At 46.8% G+C, this 16,270-nt stretch overlaps 1 protein-coding gene and 1 long non-coding RNA gene across 2 annotated transcripts; both read left to right on the top strand.

Annotated features, from left to right (window-relative positions):
• Positions 1–12,751: 12,751 nt before the first annotated feature.
• On the top strand, positions 12,752–14,000 carry LOC123057600 (uncharacterized). The gene is made up of 3 exons (XR_006426891.1): positions 12,752–12,885; positions 13,121–13,273; positions 13,842–14,000. It is a non-coding gene; the product is annotated as an uncharacterized lncRNA (long non-coding RNA).
• A 151-nt stretch (positions 14,001–14,151) lies between these two features.
• On the top strand, positions 14,152–15,018 carry LOC123057599 (uncharacterized). Its single transcript, XM_044480537.1, has one exon. It carries the CDS (start codon positions 14,205–14,207, stop codon positions 14,916–14,918), a length of 714 nt encoding a protein of 237 aa, XP_044336472.1. The 5' UTR covers positions 14,152–14,204; the 3' UTR covers positions 14,919–15,018.
• The last annotated feature ends 1,252 nt before the right edge of the window (positions 15,019–16,270 follow it).

The following is a 16,270-nucleotide window of genomic DNA, read 5'->3' as shown; positions in this document are numbered from 1 at the left end:
GAAGCGGCGCCAGTGACGCAAAGACTGGAACAAAACTCCTCAAAGGTGGAAGTCGGTAGTCCCTTCGTCATCACATCGGCGATCGGTTGTGCAGTCGGAACATGGAGAACCCAAATACGTCCAAGGGCCACCTATTTACGCACAAAGTGAATGCAGCTCAATGTGCTTACTCCGGCGATGATGAACGGGGTTGGTGGAGACGTACACCGGAGAAACGTTGTCGCAGTAGACAACCGTAGCCTGGGAGACGTCGTGATGCAGCTCCTGAAGTAATTGTCATAGCCAGGTGCACTCGGCAACAACGTTAGCCATAGCTCGGTATTCAGCCTCCGCGCTGGAGCGCGAAACCGTGGGTTGTCTCTTCGACAACCACGAGACGAGTGAGGGACCGAGGTAAACGCAGTAGCCAGAAGTAGACTGACGAGTGTCGGGGCAGCCAGCCCAGTCCGCGTCGGAGTAGGCCACCATCTCCAAAGAAGTGGACGCCGTGAGGGTGAGCCCAAGAGTCATCGTGCCATGAATGTAACGGAGGATCCGCTTCACGAGAGTCCAATGAGAGTCACGAGGGGCGCGCATGTGGAGGCACACCTACTGAACAGCATACTGGAGATCTGGTCTAGTGAGAGCCACATACTGAAGAGCACCGATGATGGACCGGTAGAAGGGAGCATCCGACACTGGCGAGCCCTCAAGAGCAGATACCTTGGCCTTCATGTCAACAGGAGTAGCGACAGGGTGACAGTTGAGCATACCAGCACGCTCAAGTAGCTCGTGCGCATACTTCTGCTGATGAAGAAAGAAGTCGTTCGGTTGCCGAACAACCTCAACACCGAGGAAATAGTGTAGAGCACCCAAGTCCTTGATGGCAAACTCGTCACGCAGCCGAAGAGTAATCTGCTGAAGAAGAGCTGCAGAGGAGGCCATCAGGATAATGTCGTCGACGTAGAGGAGCAACTATGTAGTCCTGTCACCGTGGTGATAAACAAACAGTGAGGCATCCGAGCGAGTGACGCTGAACCCCAGTGTTTGAAGAAACCCCGCGATCCGCTGGTACCAGGCGCGGGGTGCTTGCTTGAGCCCGTAAAGAGATCTGGACAGCAAACACACATGGCCAGGAAGAGATGTGTCGACGAAACCGGTGGGCTGCTCACAATAAACCTGCTCCTCAAGATGGCCGTGGAGGAAGGCGTTGGAGACATCCATCTGGTGAACTGGCCAGCCTCAGGATACCGCAAGCTGGAGGACGGTGTGGATCAGGCCCGGTTTAACAACCAGGGCAAACGTCTCAGTGAAGTCAACTCCAGCGCGCTGTCGGAAACCACAAACCACCTAGCGAGCCTTGTAGCGCTCAAGTGTACCATCCGAGTGGGTCTTGTGGCGAAAGACCCACTTGCCGGTGATGACATTGGCGCGTGGAGGCCGGGGAAGTGTCCAGGTGCGGTTCCGCTGGAGGGTCAAACTCTTCCTGCATCGTCGCAAGCCAGTGAGGATCACGGAGGGCTGCGCGAGCGGATGTAGGAAGAGGAGACATCTCCACGGTGGAGGAGGTACTGGTCACTCGAGTACCACAGGCTCGGACGGTGAACACCGTTCCTAGCCCATGTGACGGGTCCAGATGGCAGCACCGGAGCGGGCAGTGAGGCGGGCGGTGAGGCAGCTGACGACGAGGCCGGCGAGGTGGCCGATGACGAGGCCAGCGACTGGACCGACAAGGCGCCGGTGACGGGGCCGGCGAGACGGCCGAAGGGGTCGGCGAGGCGGCCGAGGAGGCGGTCGAGCCCGCGGTGCCCGAGTCTGGGGCGGCAGGTGAAGGGGGGCACCAGCCGAGGCGTTGAGGCCGGCCAAGGCGGCATGGTCAGCCGAGGAGGCCGAGAGGGTGGGCGACGACGTGGGGGCGTGAGGCGCTGCTCATCCCACGGTGCAAGGACCGCCAAAGCCCGGAGGCGGCCCGAGAGCCAAGCGGGGCCGTCCACCTGACGGAGTCGCCGAGGGGCCGCTGGTGGCCGGCGCCGAAGGGGCGGCGAGGGGTTCCTACTACTGAAACGGAAACACCTTCTCATCAAAGTAAACGTGTCGGGATGTAAAAACACGATGAGAGACAGTATTGTAGCAGCGGTAGCCCTTAGTGTTAGGTGGGTAGCTGAGAAAGATGCAGGCGACGGAGTGAGGTGCAAGCTTATGAGGCGCAGTGGCGGCGATAATAGGGTAGCAAAGACAACCGAAGATGCAAAGCTCATCATAAGAGGGCAGTGCACCGAAGAGGAGGTGATGAGGTGCAAAGTTCTCGCGAGTGCGACATGGACGGATGTTAATGAGGAGTGAAGTGGTGGCGAGAACGTCTGGCCAAAAGCGCGAAGGCACATTGACATGAGAGAGGAGAGTCCGAACGCAGTCATTAAGAGTGCGAAGGACATGGTCAATGCGACCATTCTGCTGCGAGGTGTACGGGCAAGTGAGACGAAAAGTCGTGCCATGTGTGGTGAGGAGAGTATGAACTGCGAGGTTGTCGAAGTCCTTCCTGTTATCTGTCTGAAATGCAAGAATGAGACGACCAAACTACATGAGAATATAGGAGTAGAGGCGGCGAGAGTGGATAACATCCGACTTGCGGCGCAACCAGAAGGTCCATACATAATGCGAAAAATCATCAAGTATGCCAAGATAATAAAGATAGGCCGTATTACTGGCAACAGGAGAGGTCCAAACATCACTATGAATTAACTCAAACGGGTATGATGCAACATGAGAAGAAGCCTTAAACGGGAGACGAGCATTTTTGCCGAGGCGACATGCATGACACGAGTGATCCTCGTTCTTATTACACATGAAAGAAAAACTCCAAATTATATGACGAAGGGTGACGGGATTGGGATGACCCAAGCGAGCGTGCCAAAGATCCACTCCGGTGGCAAGAGCGACAGGGGCGGCAGAGGTGGTGGAGGTGGCGGAGTGGACCAGGTAGAGATCGTCGGGGCTGTCACATTGGTGAAGTACCATCCGGGTGCCAGCATCCTTGACATAAAAACCACATTTGTCAAACTCAACGGTAACAGGATTCTCACGTGTAAGAGAACGAACAGAAACAAGATTTTTAATAAGCTCGGGAGAAACTAAGGCATTAGACATGGATATGGGAGTGGAATTAGACGGAAAATATGCATGTCCTATGTGAGTAATGGGATGGGAGGAGCCGTCACCAACGGTGATGCCAGTGGAGGTGTGGATGGGATAAGAAGTGTGGAGGTTACCTGGATAGGCAGCCAATCGCCGGTGTAGGTGGACGGGGAGGGAGCGGTGTGAAGAGCTGCGAGAAGAGTCGGGTCCCATGGCGCTGGCGAGAGAGCGGGCGGCGGCACCGTCAGGGGCAGCAGCGGTAGCCCGCCTGGTTGCGGCTGCTGGCCATAGGGGTGGGCCCGTAGGGCGCCGCATAGGGCTGCGGCGCAGCATAGAACGCCTGGTGCGACAGTGGCCGGGCGCCGAGAATACCTGGGGCAGGAGCACGGGGAATCGGCATGGAGTAGGCGTGCACAACGCCGGTCCATGGGTTCTGGCCGGCGTACCACGGGGCCGGCTGGTAGGCCTACTACGGCGGGCGGGGCGCTCCTCCCTGAGCACCCGCGCCCCCCTGCTTGCGGCCGCCGCGGCGTAATACGTGTCCGACGTATCTATAATTTTTGATTGCTCCATGCTATGTTATCTATTGTTTTGGGAAATATTGGGCTTTATTATCCACATTTATATTATTTTTGGGACTAACCTATTAACTGGAGGCCCAACCCAGAATTGTTGTTTTTTGCCTATTTCAGTGTTTCGAAGAAAAGGAATATCAAACGGAGTCGAAATGGAACGAAATCAACTGGAGAAGTTATTTCTGGAAGGAAAGCTATCGGATGGACTTGGACCCCAAGTCCGGAGCCAAGGGAGGTGCTCACGAGGGTGGGCCCCCCCCTAGGGCGTGCCCCCCTGCCTCGTGGGGCCCCCGAAGCTCCACCGACGTACTTCCTGCACCCATATATACTCACGTACCCTAAAACTTCCAGAACACACAATAGATCGGGAGTTCCGCCGCCAGAAGCCTCCATAGCCACCGAAAGACAATCTAGACCCATTCCGGCGCCCTGCCGGAAGGGGAATCCTTCTCCGATGGCCATCTTCATCATCCCGGTGCTCTCCATGATGAGGAGGGAGTAGTTCTCCCTTGGTGCTGAGGGTATGTAACAGTAGCTATGTGTTTGATCTCTCCCTCTCTCTCGTGTTCTTGATTTGGCATGATCTTGATGTATCGCGAGCTTTGCTATTATAGTTGGATCTTATGTTTCTTCTCCCCTCTACTCTCTTGTAATGAATTGAGTTTCCCCTTTGAAGTTATCTTATCGGATTGAGTCTTTAAAGATTTGAGAACACTTGATGTATGTCTTGCCGTGCGTATCTGTGGTGACAATGGGATACCATGTGATTCACTTGATGTATGTTTTGGTGACCAACTTGCGGGTTCCGCCCATGAACCTATGCATAGGGGTTGGCACACATTTTCGTCGTGATTCTACGATAGAAACTTTGGGGCACTCTTTGAGGTTCTATGTGTTGGTTGAATAGATGAATCTGAGATTGTGTGACGCATATCGTATAATCATACCCACGGATACTTGAGGTGACATTGGAGTATCTAGGTGACATTGGAGTTTTGGTTGATCTGTGTCTTAAGGTGTTATTCTAGTACGAACTCTAGGGCTGTTTGTGACACTTATAGGAATAGCCCAACAGATTGATTGGAAAGAATAATTTGAGGTGGTTTCGTACCCTACCATAATCTATTCGTTTGTTCTCCGCTATTAGTGACTTTGGAGTGACTCTTTGTTGCATGTTGAGGGATAGTTATGTGATCCAATTATGCTATTATTGTTGAGGGAACTTGCGCTAGCGAAAGTATGAACCCTAGGCCTTATTAATTTCCTATCATTGCAATACCGTTTATGCTCACTTTTATCACTTGCTACCTTGCTTTTTTATATTTTCAGATTACAAAAACTATTATCTACTATCCATATACCACTTGTATCACCATCTCTTCACCGAACTAGTGCACCTATACAATTTACCATTGTATTGGGTGTGTTGGGGACACAAGAGACTCTTTGTTATTTGGTTGAAGGGTTGTTTGAGAGAGACCATCTTCATCCTACGCCTCCTATGGATTGATAAACCTTAGGTCATCCACTTGATGGAAATTTGCTACTGTCCTACAAACCTCTGCACTTGGAGGCCCAACAACGTCTACAAGAAGAAGGTTGTGTAGTAGACATCAAGCTCTTTTCTGGCGCCGTTGCCGGGGAGGTTAGCGCTTGAAAGTATATCTTTAGATCTTGCAATCGAGTCTTTTAGTTTCTTGTTTTATCACTAGTTTAGTTTATAAAAGAAAATTACAAAAAATGGAATTAAGTTTGTCTCATACGCTTCAGCTTTTTAATATCTTTCATGAGTATGATGGAAAGGATAATTGTGCTCAAGTGCTAGAAGAAGAAATCTATAAAATGTTTGGCACTAAATATTTGAATGATGAGCATGATTGCAATGTTGTTAGTATGAATTCCTTGAATATCCATGATGCTAATGATATGCAAAGCCACAAGCTTGGGGAAGCTATGTTTGATGAATATGATATTTTTTATCCCCCAAGTTTTGATGAGCAAATTTATTATGATGAAAGCATGCCTCCTATCTATGATGATTATTGTGATGACACATATGCTTTAAAGAATAATGATAACCATGAAACTTGTCATCTTGATCTTAATTTTCAATCACATGATACTTATTTTGTTGAGTTTGCTCCCACTATTATTCATGAGAAGAATTTTACTTATGTGGAGAGTAGTAAATTTTCTATGCTTGTAGATCATGAAAAGAATGCTTTATGTGATGGTTATATTGTTGAATTCATTCAGGATGCTACTGAAAATTATTATGAGGGAGTAATATATGCTTGTAATAATTGCAATAATATCAAGTTTCCTCTCTATGTGCTTAAAGTTTTGAAGCTATGCTTGTTTTGCCTTCCTATGCAAGTTGATTCTTGTTCCCATAAGTTGTTTGCTCACAAAACCCCCATGCATAGGAAGTGGGTTAGACTTAAATGTGCTAGTCATATTCTTCAAGATGCTCTCTTTACGTTACAATTCTTATCTTTTATGTGAGCATCGTTGAAATCATCATGCCTAGCTAGGGGCGTTAAACGATAGCGCTTGTTGGGAGGCAACCCAATCCTATTCTTGTTCTTTACTTTTTGTTCCTGTTTAGTAATAAATAATTCATATAGCCTCCGTTTATATGTGGTTTTATACTTTTAATTAGTGTTTGTGCCAAGTAGAACCATTGGGAAGACTTGGGGAAAGTCTTGTTAATCTTGCTGTAAAAAACAGAAACTTTAGCGCTCACGAGAATTGCTCCCATTTTTATTTGGAAAGTGATATTTTGTTAATTCTTTTTGCAGATGATTAATAGATAAATTCCGCACGTCCAGAAATTTATTTTAGAATTTTTGGGTTTCCAGAAGTTTGCGTTAGTTACAGATTACTACAGACCGTTCTGTTTTTGACAGATTCTGTTTTTCGTGTGTTGTTTGCTTATTTTAATGAATCTATGGCTAGTAAAAGAGTTTATAAACTATAGAGAAGTTGGAATACAGTAGGTTTAACACCAATATAAATAAAGAATGAGTTCATTACATTACCTTGAAGTGGTGTTTTGTTTTCTTTCGCTAACGGAGCTCACGAGTTTTCTACTTTAAGTTTTGTGTTGTGAAGTTTTCAAGTTTTGGGTAAAGATTGGATGGACTATGGAATAAGGAGTGGCAAGAGCCTAAGCTTGGGGATGCCCAAGGCACCCCAAGGTAATATTCAAGGACAACCAAGAGCCTAATCTTGGGGATGCCCCGGAAGGCATCCCCTCTTTCGTCTTCGTTCATCGGTAACTTTACTTGGAGCTATATTTTTATTCGCCACATGATATGTGTTTTGCTTGGAGCGTCATTTTATTTAGTTTTGCTTGCTGTTTTAATAAAATGCCAAGATCTGAAATTATTAAATGTTAGAGAGTCTTCACATAGTTGCATAATTATTCGACTACTCATTGATCTTCACTTATATCTTTCGGAGTAGTTTGTCATTTGCTCTAGTGCTTCACTTATATCTTTTTAGAGCATGGTGGTTGTTTTATTTTGTAGAAATAGATGAACTCTCGTGCTTCACTTATATTATTTTGAGAGTCTTAAACAGCATGGTAATTTTCTTAAATAATCCTAATATGCTAGGCATCCAAGAATAGTAAAAAACTTTCATATAGAGTATTGAATACTAAGAGAAGTTTGATGCTTGATGATTGTTTTGAGATATGGAGGTAATAATATCAAAGTCGTGCTAGTTGAGTAGTTGTGAATGTGAGAAATGCTTGTGTTGAAGTTTGCAAGTCCCGTAGCATGCACGTATGGTAAACGTTGTGTAACAAATTTGAAACATGAGGTGTTATTTGATTGTCCTCCTTATGAGTGACGGTCGGGGACGAGCGATGGTCTTTTCCTACCAATCTATCCCCCTAGGAGCATGCGCGTAGTGCCGAGGTTTTTGATGACTTGTAGATTTTTGCAATAAGTATGTGAGTTCTTTATGACTAATGTTTAGTCCATGGATTATACGCACTCTCACCCTTCCATCCTTTCTAGCCTCTTCGGTACCGTGCATTGCCCTTTCTCACATTGCGAGCTGGCGCAAACTTCGCCGGTGCATCCAAACCCCGTGATATGATACGCTCTGTTACACATAAACCTCCTTATATCTTCCTCAAAACAGCCACCATACCTACCTATTATGACATTTCCATAACCATTCCGAGATATATTGCCATGCAACTTTCCACCATTCCGTTTATCATGACACATTCATTATTGTCATATTGCTTAGCATGATCATGTAGTTGACACAGTATTTGTGGCAAAGCCACCATTCATAATTCTTTCATACATGTCACTCTTGGTCCATTGCATATCCCGGTACACCGCCGGAGGCATTCATATAGAGTCATACTTTGTTCTAGTATCGAGTTGTAATCATTGAGTTGTAAATAAATAGAAGTGTGATGATCATCATTTTCTAGAGCATTGTCCCAAGTGAGGAATAAAAAAAGAGAAGAGAAAGGCCATAAAAAAAGAGGGAAGGCCCAAAAAAATAGAAAGGCCATAAAAAAAGAGAAGGCCCAAAAAATGAGAGAAAAAGAGAGAAGGGACAATGCTACTATCCTTTGCCACACTTTTGCTTCAAAGTAGCACCATAATCGTCATGATAGAGAGTCTCTTGTTTTGTCACTTTCATATACTAGTGGGAATTTTCATTATAGAACTTGGCTTGTATATTCCAACAATGGGCCTCCTCAAGTGCCCTAGGTCTTCGTGAGCAAGCAAGTTGGATGCACACCCACTTAGTTTCTTTTGTTGAGCTTTCATACATTTATAGCTCTAGTGCATCCGTTGCATGGCAATCCCTACTCCTTGCATTAACATCAATCGATGGGCATCTCCATAGCCCATTGATTAGCCTCGTTGATGTGAGACTTTCTCCTTTTTTGTCTTCTCCACATAACCCCCATCATCATATTCTATTCCACCCATAGTGCTATATCCATGGCTCGCGCTCATGTATTGCATGAAGGTTTATAAAGTTTGAGATTACTAAAGTATGAAACGATTGCTTGGCTTGTCATCGGGGTTGTTCATGATGAGAGCATTCTTGTGTGACGAAAATGGAGCATGACTAAACTATATGATTTTGTAGGGATGAACTTTCTTTGGCCATGTTATTTTGAGAAGACATAATTGCTTAGTTAGTATGCTTGAAGTATTATTATTTTTATGTCAATATGAACTTTTGTCTTGAATCTTTTGGATCTGAATATTCATACCACAATTAAGAATAATTACATTGAAATTATGCCAAGTAGCATTCCGCAACAAATTCTGTTTTTATCATTTACCTACTCGAGGACGAGCAGGAATTAAGCTTGGGGATACTTGATACGTCTCCGATGTATCTATAATTTTTTATCGCTCCATGCTATGTTATCTACTGTTTTGGGCAATATTGGGCTTTATTATCCACTTTTATATTATTTTTGGGACTAACCTATTAACCGGAGGCCCAACCCAGAATTGTTGTTTTTTGCCTATTTCAGTGTTTCGAAGAAAAGGATTATCAAACGGAGTCGAAACGGAACGAAATCAACTGGAGAAGTTATTTTTGGAAGGAAAGCTACCGGATGGACTTGGACCCCACGTCAGGAGCCAAGGGAGGTGCTCACGAGGGTGGGGGGCGCCCCCCCAGGGTGCGCCCCCCTGCCTCGTGGGGCCCCCGAAGCTCCACCGACGTACTTCCTGCACCCATATATACTCATGTACCCTAAAACTTCCAGAACACACAATAGATCGGGAGTTCCGCCGCCAGAAGCCTCCGTAGCCACCGAAAGCCAATCTAGACCCGTTCCGGCGCCCTGCCGGGGGGGGATCCTTCTCCGGTGGCCATCTTCATCATCTCGGTGCTCTCCATGACGAGGAGGGAGTAGTTCTCCCTCATGGCTGAGGGTATGTACTAGTAGCTATGTGTTTGATCTCTCTCTCTCTCTCTCTCTCTCTCTCTCTCTCTCTCTCGTGTTCTTGATTTGGCACGATCTTGATGTATCGCGAGCTTTGCTATTATAGTTGGATCTTATGTTTCTTCTCCCCCTCTACTCTCTTGTAATGAATTGAGTTTCCCCTTTGAAGTTATCTTATCGGATTGAGTCTTTAAAGATTTGAGAACACTTGATGTATGTCTTGCCGTGCGTATCTGTGGTGACAATGGGATACCACGTGATTCACTTGATGTATGTTTTGGTGACCAACTTGCGGGTTTCGCCCATGAACCTATGCATAGGGGTTGGCACACGTTTTCCTCGTGATTCTCCGGTAGAAACTTTGGGGCACTCTTTGAGGTTCTATGTGTTGGTTGAATAGATGAATCTGAGATTGTGTGACGCATATCGTATAATCATACCCACAGATACTTGAGGTGACATTGGAGTATCTAGGTGACATTAGGTTTTTGGTTGATTTTTGTCTTAAGGTGTTATTCTAGTACGAACTCTAGGGTTGTTTGTGACACTTATAGGAATAGCCCAACGGATTGATTGGAAAGAATAACTTTGAGGTGGTTTCGTACCCTACCATAATCTCTTCGTTTGTTCTCCGCTATTAGTGACTTTGGAGTGACTCTTTGTTGCATGTTGAGGGATAGTTATGTGATCCAATTATGCTATTATTGTTGAGGGAACTTGCGCTAGCGAAAGTATGAACCCTAGGCCTTATTTCCTATCATTGCAATACTATTTATGCTCAATTTTATCACTTGCTAACTTGCTGTTTTTATATTTTCAGATTACAAAAACTATTATCTACTATCCATATACCACTTGTATCACCATCTCTTCGCCGAACTAGTGCACCTATATAATTTACCATTGTATTGGGTGTGTTGGGGACACAAGAGACTCTTTGTTATTTGGTTGTAGGGTTTCTTGAGAGAGACCATCTTCATCCTACGCCTCCTACGCATTGATAAATCTTAGGTCATCCACTTGAGGGAAATTTGCTACTGTCCTACAAACCTCTGCACTTGGAGGCCCAACAACGTCTACAAGAAGAAGGTTGTGTAGTAGACATCATGACGGCCCCCGTGACGACCCGCCCGCATTGGCCGCCGGCCAGGGCGGCGGGAAGGGAGCGGCCGGGGCGGGCGAGAAACTTGGCGGGAAGGAGGGCGCACCCGGCTGGGGCGGCGTCGGGCGCGGCGGTTGCGGGGCTTGGTCCCCGCGGGTGCCGGCGACGAGGGCGGTGTGGGTCGCCCGAGTCCGTTCCATCCTCATCCAGTGCTCCTCCAGCTTGAGGTACGCCACCACCTTAGTGAAAGTAGACTCCGGGATGAGGGTGAGGTTGGAGGCGGCATTCCCAAAATCCTCGTTGAGATCGGCGTTGAGGGTGCTGACGAGGAGCTCGTCGCCAACCGTCTCCCCGAGATCGCGGAGCTCATCGTCGAGCTTTTTCAGGCGCATGCAAAAATCGTCGATGGACGAGTCGAGCTGCTGGCACCCGTAAAACTCGCCGTGGAGAAGGACCTTGCGCTGCAGCTTGTTGTCGGTGAAGAGGCTGTTGAGCTTGGTCCAGACGGCGTAGGCGTCGTCGTCGTCATCCACCACGATGTGAAAGAGGTCGGTGGAGATGGTGAGGTAGAACCAACGGGTGATGGTGGCGTCAAGGATCATCCACTCCTCGTCATGGATCATGAGGGTCGAATCCACGGTGCCGTCGACGTGGCCATGAAGGAGGTACTCGCGGAACACCAGCGAAAAACACCGCTTCCAAGCGGAGTAGGAGGAGGTGGATTGATCCAGTTTCACCGGGACGCGCTCGTGGATGTTGAGGTCGTGGACGAGAGTGACATCGGGTCCGGCGAAAGGATTGGAGACGGTGGAGGAGGAACTCATGGCTAGGGTTAGGGTTTTCGACGCGTGGCGCGGCGCGGGAGGAAGGTGCGGTGCGGGGTTGGGTGGCGGGGTGCGCGGGAGCAGCGCTGGTGGGAGGTGGTCACGGCACGGGAGTGGTGCGGCGTGAGGTGGCGGGAAGGAGCGGAAGCGGGGTGGCGATCGGTGGCGGCAGCGGCTTTGGAGAGGCCGCGGCGGCAGTGGAAGGCGCGGTGGTAGGAGGCGGCGGCGACTAGCGGCGGCGGCGGCGACCAAGGAGGAGGCGGCGGCGGCTAGTGGCGGCAGCGGGGTGAAGCGGCGGCGCGTAGAGGCGTGGCGGCGGTGGCGTCTTAGGATTTAGGATTGTGCTGTGATAGATACCATGTAGAGGGACAAGTTATGGGCTGTACAATCGTGATGTATTGATCGGTGCACCTGGCACGTATATATAAATACAGACGAGGGCCATAATCTCAACTATACAGAGAAAATAGGAGGTAGTCCCTATACACAATATACACGTACAAAATATACTCAACACACCACGTGTTGAGAGTTGAAACTCTACAATCGATGAAGTAGATTCCGTTTTACTGTCATGAATCTGAACTGGAGTAAGAGTAGCAGTAGAAGTGTAGATGAGTGTTCGAATTAGTATTTCATCGCACCAATTCAATCCGCCTATCTTCAGTCCATATGCTACAATCTTCAGGACATGATTACACTGAGAATCACTTGCTCTGTCCAATAACAATATTATGGAAACTAAAATTGCTATCTCATGAAAACATTATAAACAACACATTTCTTTTCAAAGATATGAAAGGAAGTTTTCAATAATCTAGTAATAGAGGTGATAGCCACTTTCATAAAAAAACATATGTAATAATCCCACAGTTTTCACACCACAAGGGCCGGGAAGCGATGCATTGCAACTCATCCAGCAAACTACAAAAATGCATGGGGAGATAGCCAAACAAAATAATTAGCTGTGACGAGATGAGCCTTTGTGTGTTATTTGTCACATCTCTTCTCCAAGTTTTGAAAATCTTTCAAATGCGATTCGATTGGCGATTATTTTTCTCGTTATTCCGCAAAAAAGAAAAAAAAACTCGTTAGCTTTGCTTTCTGGGTAGCAGTTGGGCCTGAACGGGCTGGGCTTTCGGGCCTTGGATCGAGCCGGAGCAAGGGTAGCGTCGCATTCACACGTCCACAACCTCACCGCCGCCCTCGGCGCCGGCAGCAGCACGAGCAAACCCCCAGCGCCGCTCTCCTCCCGACCTCCACACGCCGAACCCGGTGAGTAGAGCTCCGCTTCCACCGCCTGCTTCTTCTCCGCCCAACCAGGTGAGTCAAGAGCTCCGCTTCCACTTCGCCATTGTTAGCGTTCCCGACCACTTCGTGCGTGTGCGATATTCCCCTCCCCCATTTTGTGTGTGCGGTTTACATCTATTCGCCCTCACGGGAGTCCCCGAAATTCTGGTGAATGAAACCCACGAAATCGTCCCAGATCCCCGCCATACGTAAAACCCCCCATAAATCTGTATTACTGTAGATAGAACTGTTCTAATTGCTTTAGCAGTGAGGTTCTAATCTGCAGCGTTGACGAGAGGAACTGGCTACAATGGAGATGGAGGGGAAGAGCAACAGCGTGACCAAGGTGGTCAAGGAAGGAGGAGATGGTCGGCAAGAGGGAGAGGGCACCACGTGGATGGACATCTCTCACATCTTGCAGGTAACTCAAATACTCAATGCGTCAACTGGTGGTTCTTGCGGTTTATATGTTATTGCCCCTGAAACCCTGCAGAGATTCGCCCTCCGATCACCGTTAGATTAAACTTGCTATTTCCTGTCAGCTTTTTTCAGTCTCAGTTTCTAGCTCCAGATTTAGATATATTTTCAGTAGCGGCAATGTCGAAATCTTTGTAGTAGGCTGAAACGTGCATGTTCACGTCGGCCTGGGATGTAGTTTCTAGCTCCAGTTTTGTCCTTGGGCCACTTTGCCAACTTTAGGATCTTGATCTGTTCTGTAATACAAAGAAGAATGAAAAAGCCAAAAAAATTACGCGGCACAAATTCTCTGTTTTCTCTCTGTCGTTCAATTTGTCACTAGGCTATCACGTGCGCATTTCAGTCTCCGATCTAACCATCCCTACACAGTATCCAAATTTTGCTGAAACTCCCATTTTGCTACCACATCTGCAGAGTGCAGACCCATCCACGAAATTGTGCTGTTCTTATACTAGTAACGAACGATGAATTTTTGCTTCTTCGTTGCTAACATGCTAAGAAATTGCTGCCAGCTGGAGGGGAACAGCTGCAGCAATGGTAGCAAGATCAAACAAGGAGGAGAAGGTCAGCAAGAGGGAGAGGACATCGTCAGGAAGCAGCATGCCATTGTCATCATGGGAACGGACGTCTTCGATTGCCCCATCTGCTCTACCCCCCTTAGCCCTCCCATTTTCCAGGTAATCCGTTGTAATTCGTGTATGCTGCCATCACCACAAAAATCATATGGGAACTCTTGCGTTGGTATGTTTTTGTATCAATATGATGAAAAATTAGCTCTCCGATTGTTTGATTTTTTTTTCTTGCAGTGCTCACTCGGGCATTTCGTCTGCTCGGCTTGCCATGACAAGCTCCCTGGAACTGACAGGGCATGCAGCATGTGCTCCAGACCCGTCTTGGACCGCTGCCACGGTGTGGAGTGTATCGTCGGCTCTGTCCTCTTGCCGTGCTCCTACGCTCTCCATGGATGCACTGCCGCAATCCTGTACCACCAAAAGGGGGAACACGAGAAGGTGTGCCTGCACGCTCCGTGCTTCTGCCCAGAGAACGGTTCCGGCTTCGCTAGCACAACAGAGGCGCTCCTAGGCCGCTTCACTGCCAAGCACGATTGGCCGATCACGGCGTTCAAATACTATGAACCATTCGATGTGCCCGTGAAAGCCGATGTGCACATCCTCCACGGCAGCGGTGAAGAGGTAGAAAAAGACAATGATAGCGACCTCTTCCTGCTACATATAGGGTACCCGGATGCCCCGCTGCACAGTGTCTCACTGGTCCGTGTACAGGCACACGCACAGGAGTATGGGGTCGGATGCTCCGTGGGTTTCTCTTGGTTCATGGGACAGTACCAAGTCGCGACACTGGACTTTATCCGAACCTCATCGCTGTCTAATGGGCTGCCGAAATGTAGCTTTTGTATTGTCCCCGAGGTTCGCCGTGGAGGCGGAGGGCCTGTCATGCTCAGCGTCACCATAGGTATCAATACAGAGGAGGACGAAGAAGATGACAACAAGGAGGGCGATGATGACGACAGTCACGTCAAAGTGGGTGAAAACAAGGAGGAGGATGAGGCCAGTCACAAAGCAGATTGAGGCAAGTGGACTGCGGTGCGTGTGAGTCTGACGAACAAGATTAATATTGTTTTGGTGCCTGACGGCAGTAATTAGTTAGTTGAAGGATGTATTTTTTTTTATTTGTAGTTGAAGGATTTGTTGACATAATAGACTTCATATGCGATCTTCGGTTTTAAGCACATTGGCATTGCTGTTTCCATGAAGTGGTCCTCAGTTTGTTATATTACCCGAAACTAGCTTGTTGATCAGTGGTCGATTCAATGCTTAGACAATTTGGATTACTGTTATATGTTAGCTCTGTCTTAAAGAACTTGGAAATGCTAGAACAGTACATAAGCAGTCTGCTGTTAGCATTTGGTAAGATGAGTTTTTATTGCACGACTGTTCCATTAATCAGAAAATGTTCTGCGTTACCAAAATTTGTGAGTACCATATGTTAGAAATCTCTGGACATAATCTTTTCCTCGAACATTTTTGTTAACAAAAGATCATAGAATTTGGATTGCATATGTATAAAAAACAGTGTTGTTTTTAGCCCATTGGGTTTTTAGCACATTGACATTGTTGTTACTAATCAGCATAGGAGATGGTCTTTGGACTAGCTTGCTGACCAGGGATCGAATTAGTGCTTAGACCTACTAGATTGGTGTTATATGTTGCCTCTCTGTGTGAAAAGAACTTGGAAATGCTAGAGGAGTACATAAGTAGTCTGCTCTAAACTTTTGGTAAGATGAGTTTTTATTGCACGCAGAGCAGTTTCAATCGGAAAAGATGTTTTGCAGTGTAAAAATTTGTTAGTGCTCCATGTTAAAAAAACTTTGGAAATACTATTTTTCATAGAACATTTTTTAGAGAAAAACAATAGTATAAAGTTATGTATCAAAACAGTGTTGAGACAAACTTTTTTATCAAGTCAGTTTAATTTTACATATCTTTTCATTGTAGTTCGATTCTATGCTTGGACCAGAGTACTGGTTCCGAATCTTGCCACTGGAGAATTTGGGTGTCTATAATCATTTCTAGAAAGTAGAATCCTGTTAATATCTTTGCAATCAGCATTTAAATAACTTGTTGTAGTTTTTAGCCACTTTACATGAAAAGAAACACGATTGAATACCATATCATCTATATAATCTCAAAGCCAATTTCCCTTTGCATCAATTCAATGATCTATCTGTTCGGTGCAGGCTTTATAATAATCTCTCTAAACACTCAAAGAATAAGTTTAGAAAATACAAAAAGATCCAAGAAAATTTGGCATGCAGATACTCCCTCCGGTCCTTTTTACACTGCGTGTTAGATTTGTGTCAAGTTAAACTTTGCAAACTTTGACTAATATATACTAAAAAAACATCAACATATACAATACC

The sequence above is a fragment of the Triticum aestivum genome, chromosome 3A (genome assembly GCF_018294505.1).
Source record: "Triticum aestivum cultivar Chinese Spring chromosome 3A, IWGSC CS RefSeq v2.1, whole genome shotgun sequence".
NCBI lineage: Eukaryota > Viridiplantae > Streptophyta > Magnoliopsida > Poales > Poaceae > Triticum > Triticum aestivum.
The sequence above is the reverse complement of the archived record's forward strand: the minus strand, read 5'-3'. Positions and strand labels throughout refer to the sequence as shown.